At 43.6% G+C, this 22,504-nt stretch overlaps 1 protein-coding gene across 2 annotated transcripts; it reads right to left on the reverse strand.

Annotated features, from left to right (window-relative positions):
* Nucleotides 1-11,465: 11,465 nt before the first annotated feature.
* On the reverse strand, nucleotides 11,466-20,366 carry bmp4 (bone morphogenetic protein 4). Of its 2 annotated transcripts, none has more exons than XM_083998637.1 (4): nucleotides 20,128-20,366; nucleotides 15,885-16,007; nucleotides 14,784-15,148; nucleotides 11,466-12,509 (listed from the first exon to the last, which is right to left on the reverse strand). In XM_083998637.1, exons 3-4 carry the CDS (start codon nucleotides 15,139-15,141, stop codon nucleotides 11,656-11,658), a joined length of 1,212 nt encoding a protein of 403 aa, XP_083854763.1. In that variant the 5' UTR covers nucleotides 15,142-15,148; nucleotides 15,885-16,007; nucleotides 20,128-20,366; the 3' UTR covers nucleotides 11,466-11,655. The 2 variants fall into 2 exon arrangements, with proteins under 2 accessions (XP_083854763.1, XP_083854764.1); XM_083998638.1 differs by having other exon boundaries at nucleotides 14,784-15,196.
* Nucleotides 20,367-22,504: the final 2,138 nt, after the last annotated feature.

Below are 22,504 nucleotides of genomic sequence, written 5' to 3' on the forward strand. Positions count from 1 at the left end.
CCTCCTCTCCCAAACGTAAAGGACAAAGTGATTCAAGTGTTTTGGAAACCCCCTCACTGTATCCAACAGAACAGACCTTTCTCTGGTCTTCATTAGGAGGCTTTTCTTCTTTCACCTCTTCCTCGTCCTTTTGCAGGACACAGCAACCAAAACAAAAAGAAGGTTTCCTCTCAGTACAGTTCACGTCTGTCAAGTAACCACGACTCATTCCTCTAGTGGTCGTTTATTTATAGCTCGTTTTGATACTCTTCTTCCGACTGCGCGTCCATCACCTCAGCAGGGGCTTTGTCCATTACCAAGGCAACAGCTCTGTTTGTTTGCCGTGACTCTTCCTCTCCTGTTTTATTGCTGGCTGAAATGTTTAATTGAACATTTTCACAGTTTTTCCTCCCCACCATGTCTTTACCAGGCTCAGCCAGTCACTCACCGAGTGACAAAATGCTACACAAGAGGAACTGTGGAGAACTGGAGAAGGCATACTTGCAACATTTCATGATATGTTTATGAGTTTATGATCAAAGACAGATACAGTGTGGATAAAAGTCATTATGGCCAAAGTCCTTCATATCAGCAGAAATCCAGGCACTGGAATCTAATCATTAAAGCAACAATCAGAAGTTTTGGTCTTTGGAATCGAGCCCGAAAAATCTTTTTATTCTCAGGAAAAACTCCTAATAATACAAATGCACACTGCCTGGTTTGTTTGCTTGTCTATCACCAGCTCAGTTTCTGGTTTAAATACTTAGTGAACGAGATTTTTCCACACAGGGAGAGGTAATAATATCTGAAGTATATGATCAGTATTCACTTACACAGCCAGGCTATCCCCCAGGGCTTATGGCTGCAGGCTTTAACTGCCTTGGCCATATGTTAATGATCTCACTCCTGAATGCCCCGACGTCCACAGCTAATACAGTTGTGTATGTTCGTGCCAAGAGCAACAAACAGCCTCTTGACAATCACTGGCAAAGGAGGGAGTGTCAGAGTTTATTCATGCTTCGACCTAAATCTGGGGGAAAGCGCTGGCTTTATTTTCTTTCTACACCAGCTTGGATGTGCAAATACACATAGATACAGCGATGGCTGAAACAATGCCGCTCCGTTATTTGACAACCAGACCAGAGGTTGAAAAAGCCAGGCCTGCGTACAAAGGCAATAATACCGGCTTCGCTGTCACATGTTGATGAGTATATTCTAACGGTGACATTTTGTGTCAGACATGCTGTTATTCTTCCCTCTGCTTTCCACTTGCCTCCACCCTCCTCCATCTCCAGGTGGTTCTGGACCCATGGAGGGCCCCCGCTCTTTCACTCAAATGAACAATGTTGCCTTTGGCCGAAGCAAAAACCCCTCTAATTGTAATCCAGGTCTCCTATCTTTGTCAGGATATGCAAGTGATGCTGGGTGGCCTCCCCACACAAACATACAGTATTGTGCTCTCACCTGAGGAAGCGTGTTGCTTTACTGTGTCCAGATTAACACGTCAGACGCACAAACACCCTTTGTGTGCACACGGATACACACACACACAAAGGCGCAGGTTGTGCTGTTGCATCCTGCCACCAGAGGGTGCAGACAATGTGCCCCCATCACCCCCTCATGGCTTCAGCCCGAGATTCCTTTAGGGACCAAAAGAAAGAGCCTCCGGATGTTGGATCGGCAAAATGAGCCAACTAGACGACAATGAGCTGTGCTGGGGATACACGCAGACATTTTCAACTCATACAGTCACATGGTCAAAGATATGACAACATATATCTGTTTGAAGATACGCTGGGAGATAGGAGGCTTTTCAAGCAAGCCACGTGTTCCTCTCTCTTTCTCACAGTCCGTCTAGTTTGCTCACACACACACACACATGCGCACACACACATCTTTGATGATGAACAAGCAGCCATCCTCCAAATGCAACCCAAAAGGTCTGAGCCGAAGTTTTTCCACTTCATTCCACTTGTTTTTTATTTACATTCAATACATTTGGCTGATTCAAGCTGAGCAGCATGAAATTGTGCAGTGCACAAATAATTGCAAGATTACAAAGTGTTATAAATTTAACGCACAAATGTTTGATCTTTTATGGGAGTTGCAAGTTGTCTATACATTTCTTAAGTGCCTCTCTATACAAGTGACACACAACTGTACTGCATAATTAGAAGTATCTTCTCTGTGTAATTTTCCTTTAATCTTCCCCTCCTCTCGCTCGTTTCTGTGTACTTTGAATTTACAAAAATACTGCAGAGCTTTAACTATTACAGATCAGTTTACATAAATGTGGAAAATTGATTATTGTGGTGAATGCAGGGATATACACCAACTGTGTGTGTGTGTTAGATCAAACCTCTGGCCACTCCAGCTCGTCTTTTGTTAAATTATTTAAAGCTGCATATAAATATAGGAGCTTCATCACTGCAGTGAATATGTTGCAGGCAAACTTGAAGCAGTGAAAAAATAGGAAACCATCTGTATCCGTGCAATCAGCAGCATCCCTATTTTAAATTCTTGCTGCTGCTCGCTGAAGGCGAATATACTGTAGACTAATTGAAGAGAGTTAACAAGGCCACAGCCAACACATCTGACATTAAAGCAAAAACAGGAGTGGTGTTAGCTTACGGCTAATGATAACCACGGCACAAAATAACTCCCGGACCAAGGAACTTTTTCTGTGTTGAGATCAGCTCATCTGGTGACTTCTTGACATTATCTGGTGTGTCTCTCCTGTTTAAAAGCTTTAATGTTCACAGACTAGATCACTGTTGAATCCTGCCAGGACCAAGACACCTGGATAGCAGCGCTGTGAACTGACTTGGTAGATATATATGTATGTACGTAGCTCATGCACATTTTCCACTAGTTTGTAATGTATGATACCAGTCTGAGCTTTTTCTTTTTTTTTTTCCGATTTGCCCCGTGTGCCTGTTTTGATGTTTCTCATTCTTTGTACCCTCTTTCTGTGATAATTCCAACATTTGTTTCACATTTGACTGTCTGTGAACCATGCAAACATCTGCTGGTAGCCCCAGAGAAAGTTTGTGAGGCTGACGTGTCATCATCGAATTTTAGCCCGGGTAGAGTCACACAAACAGACACACACAGAAACCTCCGCAAACATGCACAAATGCATACAATGACACACACACCCCATCACTTTGCATCTAACTTTGTAAAGCCTCAAGAGACACAGAGCACCACCAGCACCAAGCCTTTCCACCAGTCTCCTCCACCATCGAATCTAGATAACCTCTGAGGCCCTCGTTAGCTCGGAGCAGAACCAGACAGCCACTTTAAAACACACACACACACACACACACATGTATGCACACACCACAAATATCCCACCCCCAGCGTCCCTAACTGCGGCTGACACATCAAAGGGCCGTGTCCGAGGAGGGAAGTCAGGGAGGGTCTGGGGAATCATGGGAGACAAAGGAAGCGATTAAGAGATAAGGATCAGTCCAAGATATGACATTTCATCCTGGGCAGATCCGGTAGACACACTCCATTCAGGGAAGGGTATATAGCAACGGGAGGGAGGGGGGGAGGAGGGAAGAGGGAAAGAGCTGCAGGGTCTTGCTGCTCCAACCCTCCTCCTTGCACCTTCCCCGTGCTGGAAAAGGTCTAAAATCTGCCCCAAAATGGAGTCCTCCACCCCACCCAAATCCCCTCCCTGCCTATATACACTCACTTCAAAAAAGAAATGCAGGACAACAAGTAAGGGCAACTTCAAAGGAGAGGCAGCGTAAGAGCAACTCCCACAACTAATGTACAACAAGCAGCTATCGTTCAGACACAATAACTTGTACTGTTGCTTATTTGCTACCTGATTGTAAATTTTCCTCTGCCTCTCTGCCAAAACACCCAAGGTTCCTCATTTTATTCGCTCTTAAATAGTATTTAGCAACACAAAAGGGGCGAATGCGAAAAAAACGTCCTCATTGTGGGCCTAATTGCCTCAGGGTCGTGTTACATCTCCGGTTTCACGTTGTTGCTTTCAAACTGTAGCTCACAAACCCCGAGGCACAATCCACCTGCCTCTCAGTGAGCCGCACAAAGGGTCAGCGTATGAACACAGAGAGAGTCTGTTAGCAAATAAACACTGAGATCTAACTCCGGCCACTCTCCAGCCAAACACCAGTTCTCCTCGCAGATAAATATGCACCTGAAAGGGAAACGCAGCCAGTAGCCGAAACAGGCTTCTGTAACTAACCAAGGCAAAACAATGGGCTTTCACCAGACGACACCATACTGTATAGTCCGCTATTATTGCGCTGAAAGGCAAATTTGTGCTTCACAGGGGAGGGAATGGGGCAGAATGGGATGGAGCAGTTGTGCATAAACAGCTTTGTCTAATTACAGGAGGCTTTTTTTTTTTTTTTTTTTTACAACGTCTCAGTTTGCCAGAAGCTTCAGAGCAGTGGAGATTGTTAAATGAACTGAGTGATACTCGCTCCACTTGCTGTCTTTAATTTCCTGCCATGTGTTTAAATAAAGACGAGGATGTGAGAAGAATATGTGACACTTTATGTTGCCACTTGTTTTTACAACAAGGCAAAAACAAAAAATACAAACTGGCTGCAGGGCAATAACTGTTCACACATAAAACAAACTTCCAGAAATTTCAATTTATCCTCAACTTTGTATATTTAAGTAGGTTGTGTATATGCAGGCATCATGGAAAAGTAAATGCTTACACTCTTGGCTTCACACTGACTCCAAAAGCACAAATTGAATTAAAGCAGATATCAGCTTCACGGCCGTTTCGGCTAATGCTGCGTTCAAGGCAGGCTTTTGAAACCGTAAGTTACAGCTTCAAGTCACAACTACGACTTGGTAGCGTTCCAGGTAACCCGTAGCTCGTGTTTTTACCATCCTGTTGTCTGTGAAAGTTCCCTATAACGGCCACTCGTAACTTCCGACCCGTGAACTCGTACCAGATCGAACTGGTATGACTTCACAGGAAGGAAAAACACAAAGTACGAGTTTCTTTGAACGCACCATGAGTTAGCAGCCCCCGCCCTTGTCAGGCATCAATTGGTCCTCGTGCTACGTCACCACATTCACGCGCATCCCTTGGCTGCACACACAGCCCTTCATGCCGTTCTCTCTCCTCATTGGATAACACTTGTATCCCACAAGGAAAATTTTCTCCTCGGGTTACAGCAGAGCAGAGTGACGGAGAGACTCGTGTTTAGGCTGAAATACTTCATGTAAGTGATTGCTGACGGAAAATAGGACTATTTAGGACTTATATTAACAAAAACATTCCACTGATATCTGCTTTAAATAAGACCATGTTTTGTCAGGTCATCATTCGAAAACTGGTCGTACTTTCCAATATGCAGAGGGATGGTGATTTATCCAAACAGCTCAGAGTGATAAACAGCTCAAAATGACTGAATACGTTCAAGTGGTATACAGAATAGTCTTTCAGAGTGGGAGTATAAAGATATATACATAGGAAATTGCAAAAGAAATAAATAGGAAGCTCCATGAAAGGCAGCATTTGAATATTGTGCAGGACAAAAATACAAAAACTGTTTAGAAAACCCCAAAATCTCCACGTATACATCATATTTTCTGCATAAGTATGTGTTATCAAAAGGAAGCTATACATAAACAAACCTGTTTTATTTCATATTGCCAGTCGAGATGTCATGTTATCGATATGAGGAACAAAATAAGAAGCAGGCACCTGTGTTGTGTAAACAAAGTTATAAAAGGAAAAAGGTTTAACAGGAGTAAAGAAGCTGCTTTGTAATAAAACTAATGTTGTAAAATGAACTTGTGAAAATAATGCTCTGTGGCCCGTTAAAGGCGAGATGAGGATGAAAAGTGTTTTCAGTGAGTTGGTGTGTAGCGCTGGAGGGCCGGCCAGCACACCTGTTCAGTGGGAGATGCGAGGCGGGGGCTCTAAATACAGGCCAGAGGAGCGTCGGGGGGCCGGGCCGTCCAGCAGCCATCTTTTCATTAGCCGTATCTAATGAAACTGCACAGGGCCCGAGGAAGAAAGGACTACTGCAGGGACACCCTGCCCTGCCCAAAATTACACCAGAGACTCGCCCACAAAAGAAGCATTCCGTCCACACAGCGACACTGGCACTTGACACCAAATTTTAAACCCACAGGTTGTTTCTCCGACAAGTGGAAATTTCCACTCCAGTCCCGACGCTTGGTGAGAGAAACGACTTTCGAAGGGGTTTAATCACATAGTCAGTGTGTAACCCCACTACACACACACACACACACACTCCATACCCCCGACCCTCCATTCCTGTACACGTTGGGAACAGTTGTCAAGATGGAAATATCTGATACTCTTTCTAATCACTCAGGCAGCAATTACTGTTATTAAGCTTTCTTTGAGAGGCCTTCATTGTTTTTCTTCTAACACCACTGACAGACACCAGGGGTGTTAACAGCCTGAACGGAGCGAGCAACTGCAGATTTGTGACTGAGCACATGTACTTAAACGTGCATGTGAAGGCAAGCACGTAAAGACACACACACACACACACACACTTACACTACACCAGTTTAAAGAAAAGTTGAGAAAGGGTGAGAATGACCAAATCCCTAACAACTGTCACTCAAAATCACAGTTTACTTGTTTTGGCTAGCAACAACAGTGCCTTTTGGTCTTTAGTGTAACATAATTCATCTCGAGAAGCAATGGAGGACTGCAACTGAAACTTTTTTCCTGATTGATTCCTTTGTTGGTTATTTCTTCATTTAGTCAGCTGGTCTCATTGTCTGTTTAAAGTCAGGAAATAGTAAAAAAAAAAAAAAAAAAAAAAAGAAGCACTTTCAGTGCCCTCAGACATTAAAATCGTGTGCAAAAAGCCCCAAAACCAAAGATTTAAATCTCAGCTGGTGTTGTCAAAAACCTTTTTTTTTTGCATGGTTTTCTTTTTTTGTACCCTTGGTTAAGTTTCATCAGTGAGCCAATGATCAGTGTGACACATTTAAAACACAGGACAGGATAAATACAGATAAATAAATCAATAAAGACATGTCACCACAAGTTATCCATGTGGAACAGAGTTCTCCTATGTCATTTTATTCTGCACTTTGGGACTATGACCTTTGTCCAGATGGATGATGCTGAAATTCACAGTTTGAAGGTTGTGACTTGTCATTTAAAGTCAGGCCAGCTATCCGCTGTAATTAACAGGTGTACATGGAGGCCATAGGATTAGCTGTGACTTACCAGTCAGCTGACCATTTTACAATTTGGTGGAGAGAATTCCTGCTATTTCCAAATTATGATGCCAGAGTAAAAAAGATAAGATTGACTCAACAAAAGCATGTTAGAATGAGATCAGAGTTTTGCATCTGTTGCTGTGTAGATTTCTGTGTCTTAAAATGGTTCAAACACCTAAAACCATTAGATTTTGCGCATTCAAAAATAATGATGAATAGTTTTGTGCAGAACAGCTAACGGCCAAATTGTTTCAGCACCAAAGCAACACACTTTTGCTTTTATGTCGAGCTCACCTGTGCCTGAACCCTGAAAACTAACATTCTCCTGTTCTCCGTTCTACTGTTACCTACGGCGACCTGCACTGTAAACAGCTTTGTGTCAGTGACCCGAGGTCAAAGCGCTCCGTCGATGACAGCCTTATCCCCTTAAATGCACCGTGGAGCGTCCCGGCTGCCATGTGCCAGCGCAGAGGTGTGTGTGATGAGTGGAGATGAGTCACAGACAGGGGTGAGAGGAGGTGTCACACAGATAACCCCTACAGATGGACATCAGGAAGGGTCTAAAGTTTCAGACCTGTGGGTGTGCGTGGGTGCGTGTGTGTAAAAATGATATACCCCGGAAGAAAAGAGTATAAGAAAGAATGTGTACGTGTGTGTGGAACTATGAGTGGGAGAGTGAAACGAGAGGCCCTGACCTGGAGCAGCATTGACATGAGCTATCATCACGACAGCCTCGGCTCTTTCTCTACCAAAGAGAGGGGACGCAACAAGAGAGCATCCACTCTGCCGGCTCCATCCTGGGACCGTAGCGGCAGCACAATGCCACAAATCCTGTCTGCAAGAATCGGATCACCCAGACAGACCACAAACAAAAACCTCTTTCGGGCCTGTACTGGTATCTCGCACCCTCGCCGCTCAAACTTTTGTTGTGCATGAATGGAATTTCATTTGAGGTATTCGAGACATCTGAAAACTTAAAGAGCAGCATGTGTTTGCAGAAACAATTTCCCAGTTGCTCAGGATAATCCAAAGATCCTGCTCTGGACTTTGGAACCTGTTCTCAAAAAGTTTGGCATCCAACAAAGTTGAGCATTAATACCATTATCTGCTCAGGATCTGCAGTGAATGGATGGAATGATAAATATGCAGGATATCAAACCTCTGCATTATTGTTTCTGATCACTTCATGTGGCGGGCGTTTTGTCTTTTAGATATCTTTTGCTTTGAGGCAGCTGTTTTCTAATCCAGCCACTTTGACAAAAAGGTTTTCCATCAACATTTTCTGACATATCTGCAGTACTCATTCAGTAATTACATAGCGGATCAATCAAAAAGTTCATTAATTTAAGCCAACATACATTTGTTCTTTTCCAGTTTCTCAAATGAGAGGATTGTTGCTTTTTTTGTATTTTACATTGTTTTAAACGGATTGTTTTTCAGAGTCGAGCTGCTGGTTAGACAAAACAAACTAGTTTAACTTGTTTTTGTTACATTAAAAAAGACTAAATGATTAATCATTTGTTACTTACCGTTGGCTGCTTTTGTACCTGAAAACCTCATGGCTTGAATAACTTTGGTTTCTTTCTATTTTTAAATTCTTCTAGTGCCTCAGAAAGTCGAAATGTATTCATTGGCCAGCTGCAGATAATGCCATGAGCTGTATAAAAGGGGATAATTCAGCCAGGTTGTAACTCTGTAAGAAAAAAAATGTTGAACTATCCCTTTACTGAACAACAGATATGATGCGTAGTTTTATTGGCAAATCTGATGTGTTTTTGTGCCACATGATTTCCCTGAAAACCTGAAATACCTTAAGATCTCAAACATCTGGTAACTGAGGTAAAAAAAAGAGAGATTTCAGCGATTAGGGCAAAGAGTGCACCCACTCACACACACACACACACACACACACACACACACACACACACACACGGCAACGCAAGTGAGGATCATCTTCCTTTGTTCCTGCGGGGAGTTTTACTGTCTATAAACACTCGGCTTTTACGGTGGAACATCCAAATAAAAAGCTTTTTGAAGACTTCACCCAGTCAATTAGTCGAACAGCGTCAATAGACCTGCTGCATAATGACTCACCTGTAATTGCGTGAGAACGAGCACTTACAGGAGACTGAGTGGCACGTCACATAGGCATGACAAAGCCCTCAATCTATTTTTAAGGACTCATTCTGTAATTGACCCCATCCTCCCTACCTCCTTTCACACACACATACACACTCACATTTATCTCTCTGTTTCCTAAAGGTCTTTACAATCACATGGCTGCTGACACTGGGTGGAGAGTTTGAAGTACGATGCTGCTGATGGCTCCTCCAAACGTTCAAGGATTCATCTTGTAGCAGGTTGGTGGTAAACTCACTGGGCTAATATATTAACCTCCCTCTCCGGGCCTTTTAATAAACATGCATCATTTCTTTGTGTAGGTTAGCGGGATAATGAACAGACAATTACCCTAACTGGCTGATGGTTATCTCAAACTTCAGGGGAGAGATCAGTAGAAAATGTTGTAACTGCGCTGTCAAGCTGCTGAAAGGACACAACCCCCCACCCGCCCCACCCCCCATCTCTTCCTGAACACACACACACACACACCCTCCTGCAGCTCGTTCTCCTCTGCCTTCAGCCACTTCAAAATGAAATTCTTCTCTGTCTTCTCCTCCTTTAGTAGTCACCCTCGTTTTTTGACGCTGATATGCAGGCATCAAAGAGACGCCTAAGGGCCCGCACATGCTCCAGTAGGAAAAACTAACAAAGCTCACTTGTCATTAGAGGAAACTGCCTAATGTCATCCCTAATTTATTTAATTAAACTTACTAGTTCAATGTCTTCCTATTTAAACTGTGATTGGAAAAAAAAAAAAGTTTCAGTTCAGTTTCCCAAAAGAGTTTTCTGTATTTTTCCTTAAAGTCACCAATTAAAAGTTAAGTTTGGAAAAGTTGGAATTATGCATCAAAAAAACTAGTGCATTCAAAATGCTTTTAAGGGATTATGTTATCATCTTTATATGCAAATAATATTCAGTGGTTCACCCACCCCCGAGACATGATGATGTACAGGGCGCTCTCTGTGAAACAATGCACAGCAAACGTCCCCCAGCAGTTCAAAGGAGCCGCTCTCTCCAAACATTATCATATAATTTGGGCCAGCCGTCAGCTTGTAAATAAGTGATGTAGAAGCCTTTTGTGTGATGGGGCACAGGTTGGAGACAGGCGTCTTTGCTCTGCCGGCATGAGCCGCTGAAGACAAAGGCAGGAGACAGAGCGTCTAACCTTTGATTCTTCTGAGGACTCAGCCGCCTTGTGTCAGAGCAGGACGCATCGGCCACAATCATGCCCCCAATGTGGGGACGTCAAGAACAATGGAATCACTCTCCCACAGTCGGGCCCAACAACCCGCCCCGGCTGCAATTGGATTAGTGAGTGTCCAACCACCACATGTTCACCAAATTGACATAAAAGTGAAATTTGAGAACAATAAGACCTTCACCCATGGGCCTATAGTAGCTTTGAAACGGCATAGCATTTCTGTAACAGCTTCTGTTACTGAAAACTGAGAAATTCCACTATTTGTCTTTCTTTGATGAAATCATTCAAAGCTGGTGAGAAGCCAGATAATAAAGAAAACAGTCTTTTTATTGGGGAAAGACAGAGCATCAGAAAGATTCCTCTGCTTTTATCTTTTAGCTAAAAGCTGATTTGAACACATTAAAAGGCCAAAAGGAGAAATCAAGTTTAGATTTTAAATCCAAATTCATCGTAAAACCATAATTGAAATTCACGTGCGTATCGTACAACCCCATTGTAGTAGTTATTACATATATTTTATATGACCGTAAAATGAATTTTTCTTTAAGGGACGAATGAATCATCAACTTGATATTTAAATAAAGAGGTTAATTGGAGAGTCAGTGTACATTTCTGATTATGTCAATTGATTCCTTAAAAATATATGTGTTGTGACAAATTCACGCAGTGCTCTACTTTATGCAAAAACATAAAGTGTGTGTTTTGTGATCTGCTTGAATGTATTGTTGGAAGCAATTCATGTTTTTATTTTTTTTCTCCAAAATGTATATAATATGAAAGCAATAAATATTACAAGTAAATAAACTTTACTTTTTAGATTGTTTTTACTATTTTCTCAATAAAAAAACTTATACAATCTAATGTACATTATGAAAAGTTGTACAGCTTTTTATGTTTAAAATAAGGACTCAATTTATTTTTAATATGTAGATATAAATATATATATATTTTGTCAAAATATATGATCATATTGTCAAAGAAACAAAAAAAAAGTGAGACAAACATACACCTCAACATAAAAGTTATAAATAAGGGTCCAAGTGAACATTTTTGGGAGTAAAGACCTTCTGATTTGTTTTTAGCGTCCATGTTGCTTTTTTTCAAGTCCAAGTCCAAGTTCTAGTTAGTTTGTGTGTTAGCGGCAGCCGCAGCCCTCCACTACCATTTCCTGGTAGTTTTTTAGGACCACCTTGTCGTGTTCGTCTAGGTAGAGCATGGAGATGGCGCTGAGCTCTGTTGGCACGCAGCAGGCCTTGGGAATGTTGTTGTTCACAGAGTTCACCAGTGTCTGAACAATGGCGTGGTTGGTTGAGTTCAGGTGATCCGCCAGAGGAAAGGGGCATTCCCCGTGGCAGTAATAAGCCTGGTAACCAGGGGGCGCCACTATCCAGTCATTCCAGCCTACGTCGCTGAAGTCCACGTACAGCGCGTGGCGCCGGCAGTTGCGGTTGCGTTTACGGCCCCGCTGCTTGGGGCTGCGCTTGGTCCGGCGGGTCAGCGGGTGACCCTTCCCGTCATGGCCAAAGGTTACCAGGAGGGGGCGTAGCTGTTCCCAGTCTTCACCAGGCTCCTGGTGTAGCGAACGACTGACGCGGACGTGTTTGCCCTGGTGACGCGGCGTCTGGTTAAGGTGCAGAACCTCCACCGCCAGCCCGTAATTCGGGAGGCGCTCTCGAGTCCAGCGCAGCACGGCGGGGCTGACGTCGAAGCTCTCCCAGCGCGACGCGTTGTGGCGCACGAGCCGAGTGTCCAAGAGCTGCGTGATCAGTTGCCCGGGCCGCGGGGGCTTCAGCACCTCGTACACGTTTATCCGGTGAAGCCCCTGCTCGCCTGAGAGGGTGTCGGCGATGGCTTCATCGATCTGATGACGGTAGAGCCGAAGTTCGGCCGAAGAAAGCAGCTCGTCCTCCGGGATGCTGCTGAGGTTGAACAGGAAGCGAAGGGGCGCCGGCTCTTCATCTTCCTGCTCGTGCACCCTCTCCATGTGCTCTGAAAAGGAACAAGACAAATGTTTGTTCAATGCATTTCCATTATGCACAGTTTGGGTAATATGAGCTAAAACAATGTGTATATAATAAACCCGTAGATGTACTTCAGATGTCCATCTTATACATTTAAAAATATTCAGATATCTCCATGAAGATACCATATCTCCTATAACACTGTATTGTTCTGACAGTACCAGGCAGCAGCTTGGAGTTGTGATAACTTCACACTTTCACACCCTAACATACTCAGATTGACACAAAAGAATGGACACGCACACTTTTCAAGGCCTCCGAGGTGTTCAGGAATATAAATATAGGCCACATCGTCCACGCTTCCTTATCTATCTATAAGGATTACCCAGCCCTTCTCTCAATGCCTTTCCCTGAGCACTTTGCTGAAACACGCATTACAAGGAGGGTGGTGATTAACGTACCACAGCTACAGTATAAACACAGTGGAGGCTCCCTGTTCCACGCTCAGTCTGCAGATTTCTGGCAAGATCACCATTGTTGGGGAAAGGAATGTTGTGTCTACTATTTTCCTGCTCAATCCACCCCTGTTATTTCACACCCAGGCCCTAATCTTACCCAGGTGGTTCTCATTATTAAAACCTGCTGTGTTTTTGATTAGCTCTGCAGTTTGTTCACTTAAGACATTTATCATTTTCATCATGAATAATCATTAAGGAGTCAGACAGTGCAGTAGAATCTCATTTGTCTGAAGCCCATGGGAACGGTTGTCTCGTATGGGAAAGCGGTGTGTTCAAATCTTAAAACCAAAACTTGTTTCGAAAATTTGCACAAAAGTGCATTTCCACACCTTCTCGTGTTCTGTCTGCTTTGGAGTTTACTTTACAATTAAAGCGAAAGGATGTGTCACCTGTTCCACTTTAAAACACCTCATTGCATCATCATTCTTGCTAAATTTAAGATGAATCGTTACATGGTTTAACCTGCCTCCTCACCTAACTGTCCAGCTGCTGCAGAGTCTGATACTACACCATGTTTTGGACAAATCAGTCGACTGAATCACACTATCGCACAATGGTGCTTCCATGAAAGCAAAGCACTCCCACTCAAAAGAGCTCGAAGCGTATTATTAACATAGTTTAGCAGAGGAGAAGGAGGGTAAATGCCTGTAGAGAGCATAAAAAACCTACACACACACACACACACACACACATACACACACACATGCGTGCACATACACATTGCATCACAGGCAGAAGTTCCTCCTCCAGCGGCGGTGCTCTTTCTTCCTCACTAGACTTGGTACGTTGCCGCGTTAGTGTGTGTTGGCGTGTGTTACCACTAGCAGTGTGTTTGACAAGCCCCATTAAGGCTGACTCATCCCTCCTTCCTCACTCCTCCCCCTAAGGGCGGACATGTTCTGCAGCCCTAAAGCTCCCTGGTTTTCTCAGTTCACTTCGCTCCAAGGTCGCTTGCTAACTCTCATCTCAGCTCGGAGTCTCTCTGCCTAATCCAGGAGATGGTTTTCAAGCATTCACTCGACATGATTTAAGCTTAGTTCACACACCTCAACTTATAAAAGATCAGTCGACCTGCAGTTTCTCCGAGCCTTAATTGAGACCTGTGCAGCTGTCGCTAAAACTAAGCAGATCCAAGTCACAATAAACAGAAACCCCTCCAGCGTTCCAGTCTTTTCTATCACACCAGCTTCTGAGACTGTTTTTCCATCTCTCCAGAGAGCTGCAGCGTCTGCTCTCAGCACCCACATTGTTGGCAGTAGGGGCTTTATTTAGAAGGCTGCAGAGTAGCATTAAAGATAATTGCACGTTGAGGAAGGTCCTTCTAAAAGAGCCCTCCATATAAACTGGAGACATGAGAGAGGAGCACACTTCAATTCCAGGCCAACGCCGAGCTTTTTTAAGCCATGTTCTGCTGGGTGGGGTGAGAAGTGCAAGTCAGTAATATGAAGGTATGCTTTTCCTTCAGCTGCTAACCAAACACGCAGAGTTTTGTCAAACGAGGCTCTTGAGAGCTTGTCTAGCAGATTTTTTTTTTGCCCCTCTTTAGACAGTGTTCGGTGACCACATCCTTGGATTCCTTGGTTATGGTGAGATGGGTGGAGCTGCCTTACAATCATGTTTCAAGGGATGTAGGAAATGTTTTTTTTTTTATTCTGAAAACTTTGCAGGCCTTAACCATGCTAATGAAATATAATACTACCAAAGTGATTGCATTGCCTGTCAACAGTGACCTTGACTAAGTTGTAATGTTTCTGTGGTGTGATTTTCCTTTTTTTTCTCCTTACCTTCATGGTAGAAGCCCCTCACAGTGTTGGCCCGGCTGGCTGACCTCTCTGGGTACTCAAAAGCGATGTCATGCCCTCCAGCCTCCTCAGCCTCTCCAGACTGTAGCCGATAGAGGTCCAGCAGGTATTGGGGCACGGTGGTGGAGCGGCTGGGCCGAGGCCGCCTCTTGAGGCCGAACATGTGCAGCAGCGTGGCCTCGAAGTCCCGCAGCAGTTCATGGCTCTGAGCGGCCGAACGACCCTGCAGGCCCGGTACTTTCTTTTTCCCTTCTTCAGGTATCAGACTAGCATGGTTACTCTCTCCCAGCAGGACTTGGCATATTAAAATGACCATCAGCATTCGATTACCAGGAATCATGATGTCTCTGGGGGGAGCAGCAGATGGCACAGGGAGATAAAAGATTAGGAGAGAACTGGAAAGAGCAGAGGGGAAGAAAACACAAAAAAAGAAACATAAGGAAGGGAGAGAAAGGCCTCCATTTCAACTGACAGAAAATACTTTTTCTTTTTCTTCTTTGTCTTCACCCTCTTCTCTGACTGTCCCCACTGAGGGCCGTGCTCTAATTGGTTTTAATAGTGCAGGCGGCCTTGTTTACAGTAAAGCAGTCCCTGATCAGATAGACAACTTGCAGTTTATCTTTGGCAACATCCTCCAAAGGTAAACAGCTGGTTCAAGAACCTAACTTTTTTGAATGGAATCTGAGGGCCATTCCTCCTCGCCGCCCTGCCCCCTCGCCCCCCTCGTCCCCTCCCTTCCCCACTATGATTAGACAAATAAAAGAGGCAGCCCTGGGGTCAGAGCAAATTCTTAACTTGATAAGAAGCCACGGTCCCTCACAGTCTGCTCCAACAAGCCATGGGGCAAACCCAAGACTACGTGCCACATATTTAACTGAAAAAAGCCCCCCACCCCCCACCCCCCCTCCCACCTCATACAAATACATCGTCCAACAGCAACCGTAGAGGGACTTTCAATTCAGTTCTGGTTGAAAACGCCACAAAAATCCGTGACTCAGTGGGCAAAAAAAAAAAAAGGGAACAAGGAAGATGCGAGATGTGTCACATGGCACAAATTGAAATGGCATGGTCCACTTAACTTACCGACAGAAAATAAAGCATGGGAAAACAGTCCATGTTTGTTGGGAGGAGGCAATGGACACGTTTTTCCAGGAAATGTTAGGTGGCGTTGGGCGGCTGCAGGAGAACGTTGGAGTGACCCTGTTCCTGAAAAATACAGATAAAAACACAGGGGGATTATCAACTGGACACAACTGCAGGGACTTGAAGCTTCTACCTGGTATTTACTTAAAGAGTGTAAGAGGTGTGTGTGTGTGTGTGTGTGTGAGAGAGAGAAAACCAGTGTCTTTTTAAGGCTTATCATTTTGGCTCATGGGCTAAGCTAGCTATTTACTGTAACTGGAATGTAAGGAGGTATGTGCCACAACACAGAGAGCAGATCCCCGACACTCACCTAAGACAGAAAACACACCTTGTGAAATAAGAAATTAAGCAGCACCCTTCAATGAGCATAAAGCATTAGATCGCTGACAGTTCAAACTATCATGTTCACACACAGACCAAGGGCTGATAACACCACTTTGATCAGGAGTGGGGAAATCTATATTCCAGAGACGGTCTCCAACTGAACTCAACCAGACATTATCCCTGCAAACAAGTGAGACCAGCCTTTTCAGACAAGAACTACACAGATCCATCTTAAAAAAAAAAAAAAGGCCTCATCTCTTAGTAACGCTCCCCCACTTGAGGGATCAAACAGGTTGTATTGACGCTGCTGACAGGCCGTGTGCTCTTTGACATCATTGTCATCAGCAGGAGAACCGCACCTTCACCACTAGTGGAGAAGTGTTTTCTAGGGTACGTTTGGCTGAAACCACTCTATTACAAATGTTTTCTTGGCTACCTCAGTTGAAAATGGAGGTTTTAGGAGTAGCACCTCCAGATAAAATCGTAAAACTACCCCCTTTAAAAAAAAAAAAAAAAGGATTATTCACAACTTTAACAGTCTTCTTTTCCTCCGTCAGCTTTAACAAGCATAGCAGTGTGGCTCTAATGATTCAATTCTTTTACACGTCATTTAAACGTGTTAAATGCTGCTGACTCACACTAATAAAATTACTGTTTTTTTTTTTGGAGTGACCACAACAACAACAACAATAACAACAACAGCAGCAGCAGCAGCAGCAGCAGCAGCAGCAGCAGACGACATTTCAGCTCCGTAGCAACGTACTGTAGGTCTTTGGTCATCATTTGGAGCCTGTTCTTGCTGGAGAGCACCCAAAGCATTACTACACAGTGAGGATGCACATTAACAGGAACACTGTGTGTATGTGTGTGAGTGTGTAATATACAGTTTGTGTGTGAGTGTGACCATGTCTGGCTTGGTATCTGTGCGATTAATCTCGGCCCCTACATGGCTCACTGTACATGCAATCAAGGATCTTTTTCCTAACAGCATTAGACTTTGACCTCCGATTGACCCCCCTCCCCTTTCTCGGTCATGACACTAGATTCAGTGTGCGCAAAAAAGAAAGGGCAACGTGCTAGTGCACGTGTGCACGAGCTGAACGGTGTGCACGAGTGAGCGTGCGCGTCTGCGCGCGTGCACGAGTGTTTGCCACTGTTTGCATGTTCGTGAGAACTGTGGCAAAGAGAGAGGAGGGTTCAGAACATGATCAGCTCTATTACCCAAGGGGTGGGGGGATAACGTGTGTGTGTGTGTGTGTATGAGTGAGTGTGTGTGTGCACATCTCTGACAACAAACGTTCATTGTACAGAGAGGGCCTCTCCCATGATTACAGGGATTCATAGTACTCAAAAACACTGACCATACAGAACATCTTGTAACTGTAACCAGCCACTGACAAAGCTGCAGGCTAAAACAGACAGACACTCAAAGTGGTGCGATGATGATGAAAGAAGATGTAAGGCAGACAGGGAGTGACTTTTAACTCTGGAAAAAGTCACCGCGTTCATGTTTGCTGGCCTGTTTTCACCAGTGGTGATAAAAAAAAAGAAAGAAAAGAAAAGAAAACTAAAACAAGTTTTTTTTGTTACACCAAACTCACCGACTTTCCACCACATTTATCAGCAGTGTTGCCTCATATTTACTCGTTGCTGATCAAACAGCGAGGGGCGAAACAGAGCTCCAGGATTATATAGTGTTTTAAGAAGTTTCTCACTCTGAAGACATTTGAACTGTGCGACAGACGGAGAAAGATTTTGCAACAACAAACGCAGACCAGGGAGCAATTAGGCCGGAGCAGTCAACTGCCCTTGGCTTTGCTCGGTCCCCCTTGGCCTCTCTCCCTCCCCGACTAGAGATAATGTGATCAGACTATGCACATGGCTCTTCAGATGTGTTTCCTGAGGAATTTGACAGTGATGGTGGGAGGGAGGGAAGACGAGAAGGAGGGAGGGAGCGAAGGGAGGAAGGAGGGCAACAGGTTACCACGGGAACTGCCAAATCTATGGCCTGATTTTGGTTGTTTTGCGGTGCCAGAAATCAGTTTCATCAACAGGTTTATAGTCATGAGAAGAGTGTTTTGGAAACAGCTGCTGTATTTAATGTTTCTGTCCAGGGCTGGTGTGACTTCAGATGATATATAGTTCATTATGCTGCGGAAAAATAACACATCCCTTCTTAACAATGGGATTTGAATGGTTTGCTGAGTCGCCTGGTAACAGCTGGGTCGTGACTAAAGCCTGAAGAAGTTGAAATAATAACCAAGGCTTCCCTAGGATTCAGTGTGGCCAACAAAATTGCAATATCCTCATTTCTGTTGAAAGAAATAAAACAGAGACCTGCAAAGTCTGTTGTTGTTGAATAGTGGTTTGGGATTTTATTTGCTCCCAGTGAGCAGTTTAACAGTAAGAACATTCACAGTCAGTGAGATCACTGAGACCAGGTTAATGGTTTTGTTAAGCTGGAGTGTTTTCTGAACGAAAACAAACCCCCCCCCCCCAAGAAAAGTTGCGTGACTATAGGAAGAAATTAAAAGATGATGTGGGGAGAGGAAAAAAAATTTACTTTGGCAATGTCAAATGTTCTCAGCTGATTTACGTCACAGGCTGAAGAGTGTGTAATAGCACAGATGTAAAAGCCCTAAAACTCCAAATATGAGGAAGCATCAGCAACAAAAACTGAACATCTGGGCCAATGTTTTCCTGCAGCAGCAAAAGAAACCGATCCTGGTTGCCAGAGGCATACAATCATCTGTAATAATTATTATTACTCTATTATGTATATTATTATTCTATATTAAATATATATATATATGTAGACATGAAATGCTTTTGCATTCAAAGTTTGGCGAGTCTCTCCCCCTGCACGATGGCGGAGAAATTTGAGCTGAAAAGTAAAGGTGTGTGCCAAGGACGCCATGCGCCCGCAGGCCGCATAATGTTCTCTCTGCTGCTGCATGACTGGATTAAATGACACAATATCACTTTATAATCATTCGTTAAAAACAGGTGTAAACCTGTGAAACGTGTGAGTCCTTGTCGGCCTATTACACCGTCGCTAAGACAATTATAAACCGGATTCAAATCCACTGCAACTGCCTCTGTAACATGTTGGCACCGAGTGTTTTTTCTCTCTCTCTGTCTCTCGCAGACTTTGTCATAGTGGGAGAGAAATGTGCCCTTTTAAAACTAGTTGAATAGCGCGCGGGTTAATGTTGAGCAGACAAGAGAAGCGGAAGTGAATTGGATTGAAAAAATAAAAACTTAAAATATAAACAATATCATTTATTTTCCATCTCTGTGTTCTTGTTTCATTGCGCACACCGGGATGACACGAAGCAGACACAGGTGTTCAATCTGGGGGGGACGAACCTCAGCCAAAACTTCGGAAAGAGCCACAAATCTACATCATGTAAATATTTGACTTGTACTGTGGAGGAAGGAGAAGCGCAGGGAAACTGAAAGCTGTGTTTGGAAATGACCTCACGATGTTGGTTTGTCACCGCTCCACTCTCTCCGGCACAAAAAGCTCTAACCTGTTACGAGCTCCGCCGGGATCAGCGCGCTGCTCGCCGCAGAAGACACACACTTTTTTTTTTTTTTTTAATTGCCGTTTATCTGTCACCGAGGTCGACTTTCAGATTAAAAGTTACCTATGCGTCTGCATTTCCACCGCACAGCTCTCAGTGGAGTCGGATAAATGCGCACAAACGCAAAGACAAGCCAAAGTTAAAGTCACAAACTGTCAACCAGATTTCCTTCTTGGTGCAACTCAACAGGTTTTTTGCTCTCAAAACTAAAGAAACAAAAAGAACAAAAAGCTCCAGTTGTGTGCGAGATGTGTGAGGAGATGAGCGCTTACCATCAGTAGAGGTACAGGTATCCTCGAGTGGAGTGAATAGGAAAGGGAAGGTGTCAGGGCAGTCCAGGCGTAAAGCCGAAAAACGCCGAAATGAGCCTTAAAGCAGAAGCTCGGTAGCTTTCTTTTTTTTTTTTTTAGCTCATTAATCCTTTTGGCGACACCTCGGTAGCTGACAAGAGAGAGGGAGAGAGGGGGAGAACGGCGGAGCTAAGGCCGGCGATCGCGGCTCTGCAGCGGGGTTTCCTATCCGTCTCCAAGTACAGCTCGTGAGGGCAGGCGGTGAGCGCAGGACGGGAAAACTTTCCAAATGATCCAGCATCTATGGCCCCTTGCAGTTTTATCCCTCCCTGCCTCCTCCTCCCTCCCCTCCGCGACTCCCACCTCCCTCATCTGTCTCGAACACCTTGGATAACCCCCCTTCTCTCCTCCTCCACTTAAAATAAAGGGCTCGTTGCGCGCCGCGTTTTCTTTTTCTTTTTTCTTTCTTTTTTTGTTGTTTTCATTATGTGAAACTTTGTCACTTTGCATTTAAATGCCGGGATCCACGCGGCAAACTGCTGCCTGCGACGTAAAACGTCTTGATCCTATAAATAAAGTGCAGATGTAAACAAGTGGTCTGAGAGGGACAGACACGTTTACATTGACCACAGAGGTAAAACCTATTCAGAAAGCTTAACTTTAACATTTATTATTGAGATGAACAATCAAATCCGACCATTAGCCTACAAATGTAAAAAATCTAAGAAAAATCTTGTTTGGGGTGAAAAACGGATTATTCTTTAGAAAAAAAGTAATTTTTTTATTCTTTTTAGTCTTTAAGCATGAATGGGAACAGCTAGTGAGAGATGAGGCCCATACAGCGGCCATCAAGAGTTAATGAGGCCCGTAATAATTTGTCACTTGCTGGCACTGTTATCACAAAGACACAAAATGTTCTTTTTTCTATTACTCGACAGCTCCTTTTAAAAAAACAAAACAAACAAAAAACCAATGAACTTTAATTACAGTTACTTTCTGGACAAATTCTGTCGATCTATATGTATTTGCTAGCTGTATTCCTTAGAAACCTCATCTAAGAAGATCTTGTTTTTTATGAAATGATTTAGCACCAAATTAAAATTAAAAGAATATACTGACTAGTTGTCTAGAACATTAATGTGTAAAGTGAAGAATAATGTGGGGTCCAGGGGAACCTCCTCAGGGACCCCTGCAGATCCATGACCCCATTTTGAATAAACTCCAATGCTGAAGAACACCAGCAGCTTTATTCTCACATGAAGCTGTAATGAAAAAAACACACAACTGCTTTTAATAATTGAATAATTTATTAAATATATCTCCACAGTATTAATTTATACTGCATTTTTCAACAGAGCTGGCAGCAGGTAACACACTTGGCCTGCTATTGTGTGAGGTATAAGCAGCTTTCGTTGTCTTTGGGTGCAGTATGGGGCAAACTTGGTCGAGCTTCCGGACCCTTGGGGAATTTCCGTCCTCACAATACTGACCAGTGCTGAGGTGGATTAACTATCTGATAGACTGCATATCTTAGTGATGTGTCATTGTCATAGCCCAGGGATTTACTCTCAGGTAATGATTGAAAACTCTGCAATTTTGGTGCAAACGTTGCCACATTTTTCATGCATAGTAAGAGTGCACCAAAAATCTACACCCACCCAGTCTTTATTTATTTATTTATTTATTTGTTTGTTTATTTCGGCATGTCAATTAAATCATCATCATCACACTTCATCTTAGTTCAAATAATACAATACACATGGCCGAAAGGGAAAGCGGGAGAAGCAAAAGCTTATCTAGTCCCGCCCCCATTACCCACAGAATAAAATCTTAAACATGTCCAGAAAGTTTAATATTGAAAGTAAAGTGATTTGAATCCAAACTTTTGCCACGAAAAATAAGGTTGTGAAGCCTGATGTGCTGTTATTTACAACTTCCACAGAGATAAATTGGCCTCAGTGATTCTTTTCATGTTTTAAATCTGCTCTGGATCTTTGCTTCTCTTCCTGGGGGTCACATGCCTTGAGAAAAACCTTCCTTGTGCTGCGGGGCCTTGCTGATTGTGACTAAACAGTGGTTTATACAGATCAGGGGATGCAAATAATCTGGCAGGGAATCAGAGAATGTATTTTGTTAATCATTATTGATCTCCTCAGTCACCCTGACAGGCTTTTGGTTGGGAAGTCTTATGCCCCATTGAGCTCTCGACTGCTGGGCCTTAAAGATAAATCCCCGTGCAAAAGCTGTAGATCTTTGGCATGTTCTGTGTGTGTCTGTGTGTGCGTCTGTGCATGTGTGTGACTTAGTATTCCTCACCTTCTAGCACATACCATCTGCATGACTCTTGAAGCTGGATCTC

This window comes from Trachurus trachurus (genome assembly GCF_905171665.1).
Source record: "Trachurus trachurus genome assembly, chromosome: 22".
In the NCBI taxonomy this organism is placed as follows: Eukaryota; Metazoa; Chordata; class Actinopteri; order Carangiformes; family Carangidae; genus Trachurus; species Trachurus trachurus.

What these genes read in the sequence shown, in the direction of transcription:
- bmp4 (XM_083998637.1), bottom strand. Translation starts at nt 15,141, where the DNA reads ATGATTCCTGGTAATCGAATGCTGATGGTCATTTTAATATGCCAAGTC. An exon ending in GAGGGGCTTCTACCATGAAG is followed by an intron (nt 12,510 to 14,783) that starts GTAAGGAGAAAA and finishes GTTCCTTTTCAG; the next exon opens with AGCACATGGAGAGGGTGCAC.